Source organism: Oculina patagonica, chromosome 2 (genome assembly GCF_052425735.1).
Source record: "Oculina patagonica isolate OP01 chromosome 2, crgOcupat, whole genome shotgun sequence".
NCBI classification, from domain to species: domain Eukaryota; kingdom Metazoa; phylum Cnidaria; class Anthozoa; order Scleractinia; family Oculinidae; genus Oculina; species Oculina patagonica.
Window position 1 is genome coordinate 23,458,063 of NC_135759.1, and position 20,083 is coordinate 23,478,145.

The 20,083-nt window shown below is 38.6% G+C and overlaps 3 protein-coding genes across 4 annotated transcripts; 1 reads left to right on the forward strand and 2 right to left on the reverse strand.

Annotated features, from left to right (window-relative positions):
* Positions 1-13,150, reverse strand: LOC144643629 (condensin complex subunit 3-like). Of its 2 annotated transcripts, XR_013568943.1 has the most exons (19): positions 12,771-13,150; positions 11,476-11,881; positions 10,093-10,368; positions 9,026-9,242; positions 8,241-8,366; positions 7,629-7,842; positions 7,345-7,521; positions 5,981-6,088; positions 5,721-5,840; positions 4,741-5,040; positions 4,363-4,544; positions 4,059-4,230; positions 3,372-3,548; positions 2,687-2,765; positions 2,243-2,452; positions 1,549-1,666; positions 1,195-1,248; positions 820-1,045; positions 2-469 (listed from the first exon to the last, which is right to left on the reverse strand). XR_013568943.1 is itself a non-coding variant. In XM_078502940.1 (18 exons), the coding sequence occupies exons 1-18, from the start codon at positions 13,017-13,019 to the stop codon at positions 934-936; spliced, it is 3,297 nt and encodes a 1,098-aa protein (XP_078359066.1). In that variant the 5' UTR covers positions 13,020-13,150; the 3' UTR covers positions 1-933. The 2 variants fall into 2 exon arrangements, 1 of the variants encoding a protein (XP_078359066.1); XM_078502940.1 differs by having other exon boundaries at positions 1-1,045.
* On the forward strand, positions 13,074-15,657 carry LOC144643634 (protein O-mannose kinase-like). The gene is made up of 2 exons (XM_078502948.1): positions 13,074-13,696; positions 14,886-15,657. Exons 1-2 carry the CDS (start codon positions 13,211-13,213, stop codon positions 15,486-15,488), a joined length of 1,089 nt encoding a protein of 362 aa, XP_078359074.1. The 5' UTR covers positions 13,074-13,210; the 3' UTR covers positions 15,489-15,657.
* Positions 15,658-16,227: 570 nt separating this feature from the next.
* LOC144641868 (uncharacterized) lies at positions 16,228-19,548 on the reverse strand. Its single transcript, XM_078500881.1, has 2 exons — positions 19,358-19,548; positions 16,228-17,224 (listed from the first exon to the last, which is right to left on the reverse strand). The coding sequence occupies exon 2, from the start codon at positions 17,207-17,209 to the stop codon at positions 16,784-16,786; it is 426 nt and encodes a 141-aa protein (XP_078357007.1). The 5' UTR covers positions 17,210-17,224; positions 19,358-19,548; the 3' UTR covers positions 16,228-16,783.
* Positions 19,549-20,083: the final 535 nt, after the last annotated feature.

Below are 20,083 nucleotides of genomic sequence, written 5' to 3' on the forward strand. Positions count from 1 at the left end.
CAGTTAGAAAAGGAAGAAGTTAATATACAATGTTTTGAATTTGTAAAGTTTAATAAATTGTTCGATGAAAGAAACACCAAGAATCCAATTTCTTTATAAAGCAATATAAACATTTAATAATCTTTAATAAGCTGTACCAACTTGGAACAAACCTTTTGATAAGCTGAATGTACTTTTAATATCAACTATTGTCCACTTCACTGATTGGTCCTATTCTTTAGGTGCACCATCATGGTAAACAAGACCAGGTGTTACAGAACTTTACTGTGATGTGGCCCGTTTTTGTTAATGAACGAAATGAAAGGCAACTGAGTTGTGCGGTCCTTGAAAACCCAGGGGCTGTTAGTGCAAGATGAAGTAAACACAGTGGCAACTTTTGTCGTGCTAATTTCACCATTGATTTACTTTATTTTGCCCAACAGCCCCTGGTCAACCCTAGGTTCACAAGGATGTTTTGCCACATGGGAGGCTTTGTTTCCAAGAAGCAAAATTTGCTTCTGCTATATGACAGAAAAATTTTGTGTGTCTGCACGGCATGCAAGCATGGCAAAACAAGGAAACAATTATGGAAACATATTTCCAGCATGTCTCTGGAAGATGTTTCCTTGTTTTGCCAGGCCCTAAGTAGTCTGTAAACTAGTATTAAATTATCACAGCATACTAAGAAAAAAGAAAGAGTTCGAATCAGTGTTGACTGTTACTGATGGTTGTATGGATACAACTATTTTGACTGTTACAGTTAGTTGATTTGCAATTTTGGTTTGAACTGGTAAATATAGCACTTTCTTTACTGGAACTCTTCACATTTGTCTTTGTTACATTTATTTCTGCTAACAGCAGAAATATACATGTAGCAGCTGAAAGCCTTGGTCCTAGTGTTTCTAGAGCACTTGCACATTTGACGCCTCAAAACATACAAATTTGAATGTCTATTTAGTTAAATACATCCTCAGCATCATTGCTAGAAACATTTTCTTTTTCACTGTTTTCATCCTCAGAGTCTATCATGGACTTGAACTTTTTGCTAGCATCAGACTTGCTTTTCCTATGAAAGAAAATGACTTATGAACAATACATATTGATATCATGGGAAAAATAATATTTATTTATTACTTGTCACTCCATCCTTCAAGTCTTGCATTTACAACTAACAGAAACTGTTATGGCCTGCAAATTATCTACACTAGTCTGTACCTGCTAGATCTTGTCCGTCTTGCTGGTGTTTCTTCACTTGACACACTGGAAGGACTGTTTCAGAAAGGGAATAATAAAAGGTTAAATGTTTTTCAAGAATACCACCACAGACCCTGCAGGGACCACAGAGCATTTTTCTTGAGGGGGGGGGGGGGGGGGGCTTTTCAAGACTCTTCTCTTAGAAAGTCTTTATTTTTTTCTGAAATATTGGGGGGGGGGGGGCTAAGGTCCACCCTGCTCTGCGGCCCCTGCCCTGGTCAGGTTAAAGGTCTTGATCAGACCTGCCATTAACTGTGTCCTTGAATAATTGTTAGCATGGTACCAATAAACGGCCCCAGACAATTTTCTTCTTACCTGAGTTCTGTATCTCTTGTAGTCGACTTTGTCCCTTGCTTTCTACTCTTTGTTCTTGATTTAGTCTTTGGTGGTTTATTCTGAGTTTGGGTTTTGTTGAGGACTGTAGAGGTTTCCTCTGCAAATATCATAATTAAGTTTAAAATAATATTTATGTACTGGCAACATTGGGGGTTATTTTCCTGCATGTGTATTGTAAAATGTGTGGATCCTTTAGTGCAGGATCCACACATTGGACTTGGTGTGGTTGCTTTGCACCAACTTACATGTAGCCGGCATAGTTCTAGCTATACATGTAGCATATATTGGAGAATGCAAATTTTCTTCCTATGCAGTTAAAAAGATTATCCCCAATATTTTCCAATGCACCTGTTACAGCGGCTTGAACCCACTTACTACTGCTAGAAACATGTCCACCTTAGGTCATGTTCACACTATAGTGCACAAGACTGGTACCTGAGCACTGGCAAAAATAGCATGGCCTTCACACACAGAAAACCAAAGTACCCAAGTGCCATGGTACCACAGGCACCATGCCCAAATTATGGCGTGGGCACTTGCACATTAGTGCCCAGCGAGAGTTTCACTTGGGCACCTGCATGCCCAGGTACCAAGTGTGAGTACAGCCTTAGTCAAAGACAAAAAGGAGTCCAGATGCCATGATGCTGCCTTACAGTGAGTAGGCAATACTTACCAGTAAGGGTCTCTGTTTCATCTGTGTTGCATCCTGTGTGTTCTGTAGACTCTGGGTCTTGAGGAGGACAGTTATTTCCCTCCAGTCTATCCTGATCACGGGTGTCTGTACCATTTACTGTAGTTGTGTCATTTGTCTTGTCCTCATTGATGTCTTCTGTTTCCTCTGCATTTACTTGTTGGCTATCTTCAGGTTCTGTCTGGGAGACATCTGCAAATATAGGTGATGGTTAAAAATGTTATGAACTTTAATGTTATTTTAATGAGAATGTATACATAATTATACCGTAGAATTCTGGTTAAAATTGGCAGCACTTCAAAATTACTGTAACCTAACGAAAGGATTAGTCTATCTCTGTTCATATTACAGGCCTATGTTCAGGCTAATGATACACCTGTATCCAAAACATGAAAATCTATGCAGCCAAAGTTAGGAAAATCTTACCATTTTCAGAGTCTGTAAGAATCTGCAGCATTTTCTGGAATTTATTCAATGACTTCGCAGAGGCACCATCTTCAATCTCCTAAAACAAACATTTATTTTAAATTTTAAACACAAACAAGATTATCATTACCTCAGCAGATTACATACATTAAATGAGGTTATAAAGAATAGACTGTAAGTAGTAGATAAAATATGAGGGGAGTTTTGGGTGGGGGGCGGGGGGGGTTTTCTGGTGGTTATTTTTTTTTTTTGAAAAAAAAAAAAAAAATTTTTTTTTTTTTTTTTATTATATAGATATTATATAAAAATATAAATTATTTTGTGTTTATATTTTTTTTTTTTTTTTTTTTTTTTTTTTTTTTTTTATTTTTTTTAGGGGGGGGGGCCCCCCCCCCCAAAAAAAAATAAAAACAAGTATATATACAGTAAAATAAAGAACATTATGGTACCGTAATAATAACTAAACTTGAATACCAAAGAAGCATTGAGAAGTTTGTTTTAAATGGGATTTAAATGTTGCTCCATATCTGGATATCTTCTTACTAAGTGAAAATTCAATGAAAAGTTTCTCTTTTTTCCCACTTCTGACTTTTTCCTTTTCCACCTCCTCTGCACCCCCCCTTGTCCCTCCCCTCCCTCCCACAGGGTGTTGATGCAGCAGCTAGACTCAAAGCCCTGAATGTACCTCATGATTAATCATCATTGTAGAAAGAACTTTTATTTCCTTGACTGTAGACTGTGAACAGCCAGTTAGGTCCATCATGGTAAGTATCTTGCACAGCATCCGTACACCAGGAGCACTGGGACTAGACAGGATCTCATTAGCCACAGCAAGGCTCAGGGAAGCATGAATGCTGCTACCCTGAAATATGTTCATAGAATAAGATCAGATCAGAAAAAAACATATTTACTAATGACTGTAACCAAGACCAGTCGAGAATGTATCAAACAAAGTCATTTCATAAGACATTCTAACTTAAGGATGATGTTACAATGCTTAATAATTGGTATTGTGCTACACATTAATTTGGCTTAAACAATTATTAGTTTAAATGACATTTTCCTAAAGGCCTAAGAATCAGAACTTTTGGAAATCTTGTATCCCCCATAACATTTCAAAATTGTTCACGGTAATCTGCCTCCAGTTCTAAATGTATAATACATGCAAACCCCAGGATAATCAGATCTGAAGCCAAAGAACTAATGAAGTGCCTTTATTTGTGAAAAGCTGACAAGTTTTGATTAGTAAAGGATGTCTAGCCATTTTCTAGGTAGTGTTTTGCCCTGTACTCGTGACTAGTTAGTATAACTATAGGTCATTTCAAATGACTGTTAGTATCGAATACATGATTTTTCAAGATATGAACTGTACCTTGGAGGTATCTACAGAATTTCCCTTCTCTAAGTATTTAGAGTTTGTCAAATCCACCAGCAACTCTGCCACATTGTTGATGTTAACTGATGCCAGCGGAGATGACACAGGAGCACTGAATAATGTCTTCAAGGTTGGAAGGAATGCCTCTTCCACCAGCTCCTGGTTTGTGCTGGATGATACAGTTCATATTATGAGTAACAAAGTAATCAGGAGACAACTTTAAAAGTTTTTGTGTTTCATAACATGCAGAAGCTTGTGGCATACATAGACGTTATTCAGATTGAAGATCAACCACACATACCTTGAAGCAAAGGCAAAAACAGGGAAAAAGACACCCAAGCAGTGCCTCAGGTTAACGTCATCTTCAGTGGTGGGATTATACCACAGTAGGAGTAGCCGCGAGAACAGTTTGGCACTAAGAACACGACCTGCCAACAGCAACTTGGCCAGTCCCTCAGCAGCCACATTGCGAAGGTCATTGCTCTGCAAAAAATGCAATACATACAGTATACAATGCGTGTGGTGTTCAGACACAAATTAAATATCATATGTCGGAAATAGTGGCGAACACAGCATGACTGAATAAATGGCTCAGTGGTATAGACCTAAGTTACTATTGAAAGGGCAGGAAGGGAGAAGAAGAAGAAATAAGAAATCTCACAAAAACGTATGAGCTTACCTCACTCTCTAGAAGTCCTGTAAGTATTGTGAGAACACTTGCAGCAGTATCTGTATCAGGAGCCTGGCTCTCTTCCACATCATCCTCATCGCTCTTCTCACTGTCATCGTCACCCTCTTCATTCTCATTGTCCTCGTTTCCTGAGTTGTCCTGTTCCTCGCCAGTGGTGCTTGGTTCATCATGCTTCAGCTCAGGTACTGCAGCATTCACTCTAAAAGCCTCAAGACCAAAGGTTAGAAGAAGGCCAAAGACAACCTGGAGAGCTGTTACTCGCACAATCTCTTGGTCAAGTTGAGCCACCTGATGAAGAAAGAGAAGGGTTATAAATTTAAATGAGGTTAAATCGATTTAAATAAGCAATTTAACCAAGTTAACCACGAGTGGGTAGTCAGCTGTCCTAGTGGTCAGCAGTTCAGCTCTTGTCAGGCTCAGTGCGTGCGCCGGCAGACAGCGTGGGTCAGGCTTCGTCCATGGAGGGCAGGGATGTTTTCCCCTCCCTCCCTCCCTCCCGCTTCTGTTTAGTTATAATTCATCACTGATAATCAGTGGCGGGTGTGTGTGTGGGGGCATGGCTGTTTGTTGGGATTGCCAGCCTTGGCAGCTCATCGGGGAGGGCCAGCTGACCTCAGTGGAGGCCCCCCGGGATCCCAGGCACCCATCCTCCAACACGAGGGTGGAGTTTTAACAGGTAATGGGTATTGTTAATAAGTTGTGTACATGAACTTAGCAACACTTACCACTCCTTTCAATAACATGCAACCTTTACTCATCAGCACAATGAATGGTTACTTTTTTGCTGCCATCAATCACTTATTATAATTAACCAGTTCAAAAGGTCATGCCTGTCCATTGTGTTTGGTAGTCTAGATTTTGAGTTTTTTAAGGTTCGAATTATTGTTGCCATATGATTGAGGGCCAAAAAATGCAATGTTTAGTTGGGTTTTGAACTTGAGAGTGCACATGTTATTAAAATTTGTTACCTGGAGGAATAGTACAAGATGCGTGCGGGCAAATTCACAAGAAAGTAAAGCACACAGGCCCAAGCATTTAACTGCCATGTTGCGCACCGAAGGATCTTCATTCTGTACTCCAGGCAGAATCTAAAAAACAAAGGGGAAAAGTCAAATCAAAACTAAGACCAGCTTATCAATACCAAAGTGGAAGATTTCAGCATAATGACTGGTTAGTTAAATCTCTTTGTTACTTGATGAATAGCATAATGGAAGGTTTTAAGAATTACCAATGTTTGAACCAGAGTAGTTAGAGTTGGGTTCAGTCCATTTGTTGCCACACCCTGCAGCATCTCAGATGCAATGGTTAAACACTTCAATAGAGTATCAGGATCATCCTAGCAGATGAATAGAAAATTATTAATTTTACTATTTAGAGTCTGGTGCTACTTTTGTTATCGTAGAACTCCACTAACAATGCATGTTGCATGCAGTGACTTAATTAAATAGCCCTTAGGCCTAGGCCGAACGTCGAACTTCAAAAGAGTTCAACCTAATGCAAATGAGCAAAACCTAGCATTGTTTTTGGTCATTTGCATTAGGTTTGACTCATGTGAAGTTCGACGTTTGGCCCGGGCCTTACTTACAAGTTTAGGTTTTTACTGCCAAAGAATAGTTCCCCTTAGTCATTTTAAATTTCTGGTGCAACATATCTATAGGGTGAACATTCCTTATGAAGGCCATTACAATTGGTTAATAATATATACTGTCTTTTGAAACTTCAGAAGAAATGATACATGAATGTATGCATGCTCTTTAAATGTCAGGTATTCAAAGGCAATGAACCAGGGCTCGGAAAAAAAGTGCGGTCTAGTCTAGTTGCCCAGGGCAACAGATTCTCCTGCAGGGCAAGTAATTTTTCATTCTCTCTTCTCTTGCTGGGTGTGTGGTTGTTTTCCAATGGGCAAGGGCCCATACAAGTCATCTGCTGACTGCTTCAAAAAGAAAGTAAACTAAGGCAAGCATGCAACTTCCTCAGGCAAGCAAAGCAAAATTTGAGAGCTGCTTGTCCAAAGAGCAAGCTGGTTTCACAACCCTCCAAGTTAAGTCCATTTTAGTCGCCATGACGACTAAAATTTTGGAGTTGGGGACTGAATTGGAACCAAAGTCGCCAGCCTGCATGGTGACTAAAATTGAGAAGAAGGATTGAAAGCGTGAGCTTAATTTAGCGACTAAAATTTCTCACTGGCGACCAAATTTGAGCAGTCGGTGGCCAAATGGCCACTAAGGAAAAAAATAAACTTGGAGGGTTGTTTCAAGATTTTTTTGATTGGGTATTCCATGTAAACGTGGCATGACTGGTTGTCAAACTTTTGAAGTTTAGCAGACCGCAACACAAACTTTTGTACTCAAAATGTTCACCACAAACATGTTAAGGCAAAACATTAAACTGATTAATCATGTCATGTTAAAAACCCAATTAAATCTTTTTTGTATCATGCGCTTACGTTTAGATGTAGTGACAGTATTTGGATTATATCCCTTCCCTTTTAGTAAAGAACATTGCGAATGATCCGAATAATGGCTGCCGATTAAGGAGACTTGAACGAGACATGTTAGTAATGCTTGAATGACAGCAATATGGACAATTTACCTTTTCTTCTCTGACAGTCTGAGAGAAGGAATTCTCCTCTGAGTCAAGTATTTCCTTCTGCTCCTCCAGTTCTGCAATTTGCTGCTTTAGTTCGGCTGCCCTTCCAAAATCCTGGTTTGAAACACACTGTTCCATCTCATCACGGAACTGGTTTAGCTTCACACGGATTCCAGCAACCTAACAATTCAAATGTAGTACATTTAATATGCTTTCTTAATTAGTACATTGTACATTGTACAGCTTCCTTTGTTGTCATTGTTTTTCTATCAAAAGCATCAAGTAACCTTAAGTTCCCATTGCCGTTTTTCCTCCTTGTTCTGAGCTGTCTCAAACATGACAATGGGTTGTCTGACATCAGCAATGATTTCAACAAGTTCTTGGATTCTGTTGGTTTCCTCTGGTTGAACATCGATATACCTTGTATGAAGAATGCCAACTAATGATTCTGGGATCTCTGGTAGGACCAGCAAGTCATGGATCAGTTGACACAGGTTCTTTCTGGAAACCACAAACAAAATGTTAATACTGTATACTAGTAATGTTGTGGACTTAGCACTGCAGTTGTAGTTCAAGAAGTGACTAGAATTGCAAAAATATTATTATAATTTACTCCTCCCCTCTCCTGGTTACCCCTGCACCAGATCACCCCTCACCCTGCATTTTATCAGATACTCTTTGGCAACCGAGTGAGAGAAAAGTGTCTTGCTTAAGAACATAGCACAAAGATCCCTGCCAGGGCTGGGACTGAGAAAGCTCTCCCAGTCTGATGTCCCACACCCACTGTTCCTCTCAAGCTTAATCTTTCATCTCCTGAGAAACAATTCAAGAGAACGTAGATCTAGTACTAATCACATAGGCTTCTGTACATGTTCCACTCAAAAAATATCCATACATACCTTCCAACTTCATCAGAAAGGTCCACGACACCCATCAGTGTCAAAAGTTGTCTGGCGATAAATATCTGTTGAACTTCTGAATGATCATGTTCTGGAGCTGTCCTGCATAAAAAGCTATCCACATACCTGAAATAGTGCTTCATACATTACAAACCACAAATATGTGAAATAAGTATTACCAAGTTGTATAGGCCTGCAATATGTGCAAAGGGCTACAGCAGAGATTTACAACCAACTGCATTAAGCACCCTTAATGTGGGGAAACTGTTTTGCTGCAGAATAATCAGACCACACTGAACACAAAAAAATAATTAACTCTTTCTGCTTAATTAAAGAAATCAAAACGTATGTTTCCCAATAGCTTCCAACACATCATTCTTTTATCTTGCACACAATGTGACAGAAATATTGTGTGACAAGCAAAATACAGTAAAAACCCGCGTGTAAGATTTTTTTTGTTTGATTTTTTTTTTTGGGTTTTTTTTTTTTTTTTTTTTTTTTTTTTAAATTTTTTTTTTTAAAAAATATTAAAATCATTTTTTTTTTTTTTTTTTTTTTTTTTAAAAAAAATAATAATTTTGGGTTTAATGCCTGTCGGGATTGAATTGCAATGTTTCTGCTTGCCATCATTTTCATGTCTACTCATTGCTTTGAACATCACATGATTAAACACATTTTTGTTTGGCTAGAGTTTAGTTTGAATATTATGGTAACCTTATTATAATAACTTACTGTAAAAGTTTGTTTAATTGAAACTGTAGAACTTAACATGTCTATAAACATACCCCTGAATATATTTGCAAAATTCTGATACTTCAGGAAGAAGATCATCCAAGAGTTCTTCACCATCCACACCCATAGACTTGAAATGTTCTCCCAGGCATCTCCAATAAAATGCTGTCTCAACATCAAGGGCCTCATAGCTGATTCTTACTGGACCTTCTTCTTCTTGTCCTTTTTTTAAAGTATCAACATAACCTGGTAAATCTTCTTTCGGCAATCCTACAAGAAAAACAGAAAATTGTAAATTTTGTGCTTACCGGTAAAAATTCTTATCTTATGCTTAAATGTCGAACTTAAACTGGCTTCTTAATACATACAAGCAGGGGTGGCACAGTGGTGAGAGCGCTCACCTCCCAACACTGTGCCCAAGGTCTGATTCCTGGGCCCAGTGTCATACATGTATAAGTGGGTTGCATTTGTTGTTGGATTTCATCCTTGCTACAAGGATTTTTCTCTGGGTTCTCCAGATTTCCCCCTCCATAAAAACCAACCCTTTTAAATTCCAATTGGATCTGGAACAGTGGATGAAGACTGAAGAGCCACTCTGGAATGTCACCGCTTTGAGAACAACACTTTCAAAAGAGTAGTGTATGTGTATTGTAAAATTATTAACTATTCATAGGGTGAAACCTCCTTTTTTTTTCCCTATTTTTTTTTTTTTTTTTTTTTTTTTTTTTTTTTTTTTTTTTTTTTTTTTTTTTCTTTTTTTTCCCCCCCCCCCCCCCCCTTTACCCCCCCCCCCCTTTACTTGTAACTCTAACTGACTTGAAATTAACTGTATTGCTACTTCCCATGGTTGAAATGCTTGTCTATCTAAAGTAACCCCCAAACATTTTTGTCAGGTTTCGTGGCTAACAATTTATTGGTATCTAAAGATTAATTGTACTCCAATGACAGTATTTTAACCTGAAATACTAAGTTCCAAGTCCAAAGCACAACATTGTTATTTGTAGGTAACTGTTAGGCCATTGTGCTAAAAGACAGTAGCTAGTTGCCTGTAATCAGTGACAATAGCCACCGACCAATAATTATTACTCTTCTAAAGGCCTTGTCCAGGCAACAGTTATACCTTTGAGTATTGTCTTCAAAGCTAATTCAGCTACTTCTATGCATCCTTCCACATCTAAGCACTTCAGAAGTTTGATAACATCCTTGTCAAAACTTTTCAGCCAGCCACTAAGGAGTTCCTTTGCAAAGGCATCCTGGATTGACTTTGATCTGTCATGTAATCCATTGGACAGCAGCTGCACACGCTGAGCTATGGTTAATGACTTGATGCTCACCTTATCCGCTAGGATACGATAAGCTAACTTCCTCACTGAGTCTGTAACATCTTGGGTTCTTTCTATAGATATGAAGCAAGATACATGTACATGTACTAAGTTGATCTATTCATTGCAAACATTGTTTAACTACTGGCCCTTAATAAACTTGTAAACTTTAGAAAGTGTGTAAACCTCTAAACCCTTCATCATTCATTGGAATTCAATTTCATGGTACTCACTTGGTTTAAAGATGATTTCCAGTCCGTACTGCGCAGACTCGGGGTTTGTTTACGTTTTTGTTTTGAATTCGTTGAAACGTTACACTTCGGTGACAGCATACATGGCGTTTTTTAGTCTGCCATTACAGTTCGTTTCGTTCAAGAAGTTCCGATGAGCTAAAACGTCGGTTTGAAATAGCGTCAAGGTTCTTCTACTCGTTATTATTTGTTCTGCAAGGATATCTGGCGTTAATAATGAAGAAAAAGGTAAGTTTGTCACGGAATTTTTAGTTTTGCTTGTAAACATTCCCTTCGTGTGGGCTCACATAAACATTGCAGCCGAGATTGCGCAGTACGGACTGGAATTCATCTTTAATAGGCCATTTCCGAGTTACCCTTTGCCTCTGTTTCAAAACGAGTCTACGTGCGAAACCATTCATATGAAAATGAGTTTCACCTACAGGTCCATTTTCATGCAAATCAAACTCCTTTTCATTTGAATGGTTTCGCACATAGACTCATTTTAAAACAGAGGCAAAGGGTAACTCGGAAATGGCCCATTAAGTTTGTGCATTTGAAATAAATTAAGCACAGATTTTTCTTCAGTCATTGGCTTTAGAATTAGTTCCTTGGATCACATTTTAGTAAAAGCAACCCCACTGTACTGCCATTTGATAACTCGAACCTTCAAGGGAAATAAAAAAGGTTCAAATTATCAGGGGTTCAAGTTATCGAGGGTAATTTAATTAGTAAGAAAACAACCTGAAGGGGAATCAAAAAAGGTTTGAGTTAGCGGGAGGCTCAGGTTTTGAGGGTTTGTGTTATCGGGATTCAACAGTATAGTTTACACGGTTAAAGTTAGGAAATGAAAACACTGATTATGATAACTCTTTAGCATAAATAATAACCTTTTTTGAACCAAACAAATAAACCACTAAAAGCCAAATGCCAGTAAATTAAATCATGTACCTATTATTCCCTCTAATGTTTGAGAAGAAAGAGCAATGTTGAGAAGCACAGCTCTACGCACTTCAGCACTGGTATCATTGGACATGAGTTTAAGATATGTAGACATTACAATGCACTCTGGATCTGAAGGGTCCTGAAGCCTGGAGATTGCGGCGACAGCCTGTACCCTTACTGCAGGGATCTTGTCATGGAGGCGTGTCAACATACTCTCAAAGATCCTCTCTGCCAGGTCATCATCAATCACGGCATCGTCATCCAGGTTATTTAACAACTTGTTGATAAGCTGACAGACACGGAACCGCACCGCTTTGTCTTGAGCTTCATGTGAGTCCAGTAGGAATGTGAAGATAAAATCAAGAAAGACATTGCTTGTGTCATCTTCTTCACCATCACTTGCTTGGCCATCCTGTGTGCATTAACATAGTTTTAAATTGTTGCAAGCTTGGGTCATTTTATTTTATAACTACATGCCACCTGTTGATGAGGTAAGTCAAAATTTAATTCTCACCCTAAGAATAATCAAATTAAAAAGCAGACATGATGCCCCAGGCTGCCAAAATAACCGGATTTTTCTTTCCTGAGAAAAAGAGCCAACTTTCTTCTGAACCTCCTTAGAAATAATTATTTTAAAGAAGAAAAAACTGTAGATAGAGCTACCTCTTCAAAAATGACTTTCAAAGCCTCTCCCTTCAGAAATCTTGCAAAGCAGGGAAAAGACCAACAAGGCCAAGCCAACTGCTCAAACTTTTAGTCAGTGTTTCCTCTTGCTTCTCTTTGTGAGGTATTGTTTAGTTTTTTTTTTCCATACTAAGTAAAATTAATAGGGCCATTCAATTTATATCCACCCCCCCCCCCCCTATAGATGAGATTTTCTAAAGGGGTTTTAAAGTCATTTCTGAGGGGGGTAGCCCTGTCGCCATTCTTTAATCTTTGGAATATTTCTGAAGGTGTTAGGAAAGTTGGCTTTTTTTCTGAAGGGGTTTTGAAAATTAGAGTTCTTTCTGAAGGGGGGGGGGTATAATGTCGTTACTTTGATCTTTTTTCCTAAGGGGGTAAATTTTGACTTACCTCATCAATAGGGGAGGGGGGGGATGTAGAATGGAATGGCCATGAAAGAAATACCTCCCATGGTCCTTTTAACACAATTTCACCTTATGGCGAGGAAAGGTTTAAAATCTGGGGCATTTTTGACACGAGAAAGGTCAGGAGAAGGGGGAAATTACATCTCCATTTTTACAAGCAGTTTTGAGTTTGTCAACAGCCGCGCGTACACAGGGTATATTTAGTCATATTACCTTCTGAACTTGAGAAGTACGGTGATCTTTTAACGTCGTATAGTTGGCCACAAACTCAATCACTCTTTCGACGGCGGGTTCTCTGTTAAACACCACCATGGCATGTTTCAAGTGCCACACAAAACTTTTCTGAAATTCATCCTGCGATGACTTGTCATGCAGCTTTTTCAGTTCTGTTAAGAGTTTGTTGTGGTGCTGAAAACCACGCTGGGCCTTTTCAAAAACTCTTGTTACACTGTCGAATCGCATGCTGGCAAGAGGTAAAAAACCAATCCGAAAACGAGTGAAATTGACGATGTGAAAACAAACTTGTCGTTTACAAACGTTCGTTCGAAAAATGGCGCCCAAATCGTCCTGTATGCGTCCCAGACTTTACGCAGAGTTTCGCGGATAAACTGGAGACTAGTGCCTAGGCTACCGTCGAAACGCACAAAACCAAGATGGCGGTCAACTTGAAAATTTATTTATCTCCGATTCCTTTTCTTTTACTAACTTATTATCTGTTATTTTCTGGACGAAAAGCGACTAGAAGGAACGACTCACACAAAGGGAGACAAAGTGGTTCCGATAGTAGCAACGGAAAGCCAGAATGTGCGTCTAATTTTCACGTTGTTGACGGAAACTGCGTTCGTTGTCCGCGCGGACATTTTAGTTTTCAAGGTTGGATCGCGTGTTTACAGTGGTTAGACTGCACTAGCATTGCTCTTGATGTAAGAACAAGACGCAGAATTGGATTTCCAGGCCATTTAAATGCTGTAAAAGAGGTTTACTTGGCTGATTGGCACGGGTATGATGTTGTATATAGTAGATGCGCTAGTGACTTGTTTTACGAAGATTGCCTTCATGGAATGCGCATGGTGGAGGGTCTTCAAGGAAACGAATTTGTCGTTCAACTCATTGGCATTTGCTACAGTGACAGTCTAGAGGTAAATGTTTTTTTTTTTTCTGTGGCTAACTGCAACGAACGCTTACTTTGTTGTTCTCCTTAGCTTGATTAAACATGAAACGTTAATTAATATAACGTTACTTTTACTAAAACTAAAAAGTAAAGTAAATTACTTTATTTTTTATTTTTAGTAAAAGTATATACCGTATTTTCTCGATTAAACGCCGGGCCCCGGGGGTCCGTATCTGCTAGTGGATTTTGACCGGGGGATCAAAATCCAGGGGAGTCAAAATCGGCTAAGACACCGGATCCACGAAGCCAAGTTTAAAATAAACGCCGGGGGCGTTTTATTGAGAAAATACGGTATGTCTTTTGCATATTTACTTCGTCGAAATAGAACTGTCTTACGATCCATATACACTCTCTCCTCTTGAACTCTATGTTCTATGTGGAGTGGTTAAATGTAGCTTCAAGCATTTAGGCCCCATGCACTTGCGCCATGTCAGGTACGTTATCAGCAGTAGTACAGTGAACGGAAACCCCGATATATGAACGAAGTGCAAGGGACTGGAAAAATGTGTTCGTTATAACGGGGGCTCGTTATACCGGGGTTCTGTTTCAATACATGTTACTTTTAATAACTGACTGGGGCTGAAATGTATCGTTCGTTATACAGAGGACTTCGTTATATCGGTGTTCTACAGTATAAGAAGAATTAAACCCTTGGAGAAGCAATAAATCAGAATAAACTGACCTACTAACTACAACGTTCTTCACTTTTTAAAACCCAAGCTGCAACTCCTACTACAAGATCGTGCCGATTGTTCAAAGCTTTTCATCTTTTTTAGCTATTACATGGTTCTCAAGTCAGTAAAAACCCTATACCGTAAATTCCGGTTAGCCCTGGGCTTATACACTCGTAAGGGGTTGTTTGGGCAGGGAGGGGAATCCGGGAGGACTTATAAGGGAAAAAAACATTTCAGCCACGGGAGGGTCGAAAGACGTAGTTAAAAACGAATGATAAAGCAACATTTGCCCTGTTTGGTACTGCCCGGCAGGGGGGAATCGGATGATTTTGTTTCCGGAGAGGGCCTATAACCGGGGGGGGGGCCAAGGGAGGGGCTATAACCGGAATTTTACGGTATTGTATGTAATGGTGTGTGGACATGGTCCTGGAAATGTAATGTGCACTGCTGTTTTTATAATTATTTTTATTTTTTTTTTATTAGATGGTAACAGGTTATTACAAGCATGGCTCTGCAGAAAGACTTGATGAACTCCTTGGTAGACCAGAACTTACTGAATTCAACACCTTAGAAACAAGATTTCAGTTGTGCATAGACTACGTAAAAATCCTTCAATTTCTTCACAATAGCCCACTTGGTGTTCGAGTCATGTGCGACTCAAACGACTTAACAAAGACCCTGTCACAGTACCTCATCACTGATGACTTTCATCTAGTCGTCAATGATCTAGACGCTTTACCAGAAGTTAAACCAGATGAAGGTGAACTGATCAAGTGTGGACACAGAGAATTGTTCGGTGATTTTGTAGCCCCTGAACAGCTGTGGCCCTATGGAGATTCACGCCCTTTTAATGACGAGGAAATGCCTCCTTACGACGAAATGATCGATATCTGGAGAATACCAAATGTCGTGGACAAACTGCTTGGCCGTGTTCATAATAGTAATTATGTAAGGCGCCTTCTCCTGGGGATTCACGAGTCATGCAAACAAGAAGATCCAGAAGAGAGACAAACAGCAACTGAGGTTCTTGAAGTATTTTTAAATGTACAGAAAATTATTCGGGCTGGAATAAGGAAGGATTTGTAAATGAATTTTTAGACTGTTATTAAAAAAAAAAAAAACAATTTCCAACTTTGCGGTTTCAAGCTTACCAGTATTTTATATCTGGTTAATTTTCATTGTAAATATAAAAACGAAGCTCTCAACTAATGTCTACGTCATGTCGACTTGTCGCGATTTTTATGAGTACACGCCGTTTATTTTTTTATCCCACAACCCGTTGTTGGAATATAACCTTGACTGACAAAGCAAACATCGACTTCTTGCCTTACCATTGATTGTAGTTTTTATTGTTACATACTTCAAAGTAAATTGCAAAGCAGTATGCGATGCTCAAAAGTGAAGACTTTTGTTTTATATGAAAAGAAACTAAAGAAGTAAGTAGTTAGGAGGGAAGGGAGAACGGAAGCAACATAACAAATCCGACTAACTGGCGTGACAATTTCCGAAGTGCTGATTGGACAATAAGTATCGGAAACTCCACGAGTGCTTTTACGAGGATTTACGACTGACTGACGGCTGATGTTCCCATGACTGGAATGGGTATGCCGTGTACTTACAAAAAACTGATTGTATCAAGTGAGCTAATCTAAGACGAATTTGTCGGAAAACGCGGAAGTTCACGCTCCGTGTATGCAAAGAAACAACTCCCCTCCCCATACAAATTACGGCCCTTAAGGTCCCTTAACAACGCAAGACATGCACTGTGTGTCAAGTGCCGATGCCTCAAATCCATGACTACACAACACCGCCGGCAAACTTGTACTCCAAGTTTTATTGGAAAAATACATTTATACGCATTTCGTTTACAAAACGGGTTCAGAACCAGTCATAATTTCCTCAAAATACTCATTTTAAGCTAACAGAAGCCGAAGTGGCTGATGTCAGTGTTGAACGTTAGCCTTTCTTTACCATATAATGGCTTTGGTTTGCCTAGCTGAGATGGTAGCTATAGACTGTTGCACTTTAATCGTCACTTTGTGAACCTCCCACAACGAATGTCAGTTTTTTAATTGCTTTCCTTCAGTGAGGTCAGCGAATTCGTTTGTATTTCCTGGGTCAAACTGTTAAGTTTTGTTTCCAACCTACAATAGTTATTATTGTTGATTAATTTGTATCAACCCGAAGATAAATACTCTTAAAATCACATAAAACTAATTTGAATTCATTCATAGCATTTCTAATAAATGAATTTAAATTGTTTTTGTTTGATAATAAGAATGTTATCTTCAAGTTGAAACATTAACGTTGCTTCAATTGGAAACAAATTGTATTAACCCGAACAAAATGACCGACAACATGTACACCTATTGTAAGGAACTTCATGAATGCTTAGTATTCTTAGATAAAAACGGACAACATAAATAAAACCATGACGAACAAGGGCTACATATACAGTCTTCATCCTCTTCCTCTTCCTTATCCGCCGCCAACAAAAGTTCTTTTTCGCTTTTTGGCATTAAAATTCCAGTATGTGTTTCAACCGGCTCGTGCGCTCTCCGTTTTTGGATTCCATATTTTCCTCTAATGTCAGAACGTACTTTTTCTCTTGATGCCTCCATCTTATAATGTTTCTTTTTCCGTTCCTTCTCTTCTTTGTTCAATTCTTTTTCAGCTTTTTCAAGTTCCTTTTTACTCAAGTTTTCCATACTGAGCTGTTTTCCCAAATCACCGCTTAACTCTCCTACTCTGCCTGTTACACCGCTTGCCGCACTCGACACAAGATACTTGGCTGCAAAAGTCGCCATTTTACAGATCTGGAACTATGGAGAAAAAATATATATATATTAATCCCAACCAGCTGCAACGATAAAAATAATGGAATAATTGATTTGATGTACACTGAGCCTTTGTCTGTGGCAACTAGTCGTTAGACAATCAGCATTACAATGTGGATATCAAAAATGCCGTTTTTAACGAGGATTGCGAAGTGGCGAAGGGGTCATTTTCTTAGGGCCTCTTTACATGAGAGTTTTCGTCCCGGGATGAATTCATCTCGGTGTCTGGCTGTCATTTTCTTGTTGCTTTCTATATGATTTCGTCTTTTCATTCTGGGGCGATTTCATCCCTGTCCTGAGCACTGGGATGAAACGTGACGAAAAACGCCATGTAAACAGTCTTTCCGGGGTGAAATGAATGTAATGTAATGTAATGTAATGTAAGAACGGGCGAGATGAATTCAACTCGGGCGGGACGACTTACGTCCGGGTAACACAGGGATGAACAGGCTCGAAACAAGCTCATGTAACTGTGAAAACTTTTTAATCCCGGTGACGAAATGCATCCCGGGACAAAGTAGTTAGCAAAATCGACTGAAAACATTTCCAGAGGAAACTGATTGTCGGACAATATTTTTACCACGGGGCTTTTTAACTGTTATGTCAGCATTTAGTCTGCATAAAATGGTTTGTAACCGGCTTGCCTTATAATTGATTATAAATGCATGTTGTTAATTTGGTTTATTAAGTGGGATAGTACGATATAAAACCACATCACCTAGTCCACCAAGCTACTTGATTTTCTTTTTCTTGTACCTCGTCTGTATTGTCTGAATTCGTTTCAGCCGCGGCATCAAACTGCGAATTCTATGACCAGAGGTCGGGGTGTTTAAAACTAAAGCAGCTTTTTGCTAGACAATTTATTAACATGTTGGTCACTTTTAGATTTTTAGGTTAATCGAAAAAACTTTAATTTCATATCCGTGTCCATTTTCTTTACGTCTCCAGGGCCCACATTGGATTGCATGCGTAAATCCATGAAATTTGAATTACCCTGTTTTAAATCAAGTGTTTACCATATATTTTATTTATTATTTATTTTTAATATTTCTCGGTTCGCAAATTTTCAAAAGCCAAAATGGCTTATTTACATTCAAGACAAAAGAATATTTAAGTCTTATTTGCTATCTGTGTTTTAAAATTAAAAGAAAGTCTTGTCGAACATGTCTGACGGCTAAGCCGGTACTGCAAGCCATTAACCTACACAATTTGCAAAGAACAGTCACTCGAAGTACAATATGCAAAGCGGCTTTGTTTCTTGTTTTGAAGACGATTAAGGAACCGTTAAAATAAACCCTTAGAGAATAAACGATCCAATATTAAGACCGTTGGGATCAGACACCTTTTTTAAACAACCAATATAATAACTTGGTAGGCATTATTTACTGCACGTAATATGAACAGAAAAACTTATTTTAACGTGATAAGTTTTAAAATAGTTTCCATGTTACTTTGAATTACTATTTCGAACTATTTACATAATGGCCTGTCCGCAGCCGTTTATTTGTGATTGTGTGCTATTTATATAATTGATTCCAATCATAAGCTAAACATGCAGATGATCAGCATTTGAGAAAACGTGTTACAGACTTTAGAAAAGACGCGCATAAAACCACTGCCACGGTACTTTAGGAAACTTTAGTAATATCAAAAAGATAATTTCTCCGCGAGAAAGGAAAAGGAACATGGCGCTCCTCGATCGAGTATTTGAACTCGCCTACTGCGACTTATTTACAACTGTTTGGTCGAGCAGGGAATTTGCATTATTCAGTTAAACAATAACATTTAGATATGTTGTACATTTAAAGCAAAACAGGGCTTCTAACAGTTCTGAAATTGCATTCAGCTGTGGCAAATAGATTTGTTCGAAATCGAAAAATCGAAATTTTCCGCGGATTCGTTAAACTCAGGGGCACCCAAGGAATATTTGTTAAATTTTTGGGGTTTTTTTTTTGTTTTTTATTTTTTTTTTTTTTTTTTTTTATTTTTTTTTTTTTTTTTTTTTTAAAAAAAAAAAAAAAAAAAAATTTTATTTGCAAACTGCAATGGCTAAGTCTGACAGTTGAGTTTACACAGCTTCAACAACATCAAGGTTTTTAAAAATTCACTCCCACTCACCGCTCAAACTGCCAACGTGTGTAGTCTCCACATAGCAACAGAATCTAAACGTAAAATCGCTTTCTCGTGGCTATAAACAGGGTACTAAGAGAGAAATCAGCTGCTAGGGGATGCAGTTACATCACGCGGTATCCATGTAAATTGAAAGTTTACGATATTCCGTGCGTCATTGAGTTTTGCGCTTTTTCCGTTAAAACAAAGATACTGCCAAGTAAAGTTATGCGCATTCACGTGTAACTAAGTGTTCCGCGTCACTGTTTACTCTGTACACATCCAAGACAAAGAGAATACCATAATTTCTGTCGGGCATTTAATTTTGGTTTTTCACTTTTCTTATACGTCTTGTAAAACTTTTGCGCGATATCGTTAAAGCAATTCTTCGTTCTATAATCTTGTAAAAATTTCAAATGCTGAAAGGCTGCTATAAATGGTACGGGTCAGTGCAGAAGCATAAATGGTTCGGGTCAGTGGGTGTAACGTCATTGTATAAAAATGTCACTCATAAATTTACCAAATGACCTCGTAGTCAACCAATTGTTGTTAATACCATAGCAATTTACAAGGCACTTATCCCGGAACTTCTGTTGTATTTTCTAGCGTCGACGCATCGTTGCGTCAAAATTGTCGCGGTAGACCGATGCGAAGTTGTTTGTTACGCATATTACCTCCCGTATTGAAGTTGCGGCAACATGTTGCTCAAAGTAGCTAGACATGAGTTCAACTTTG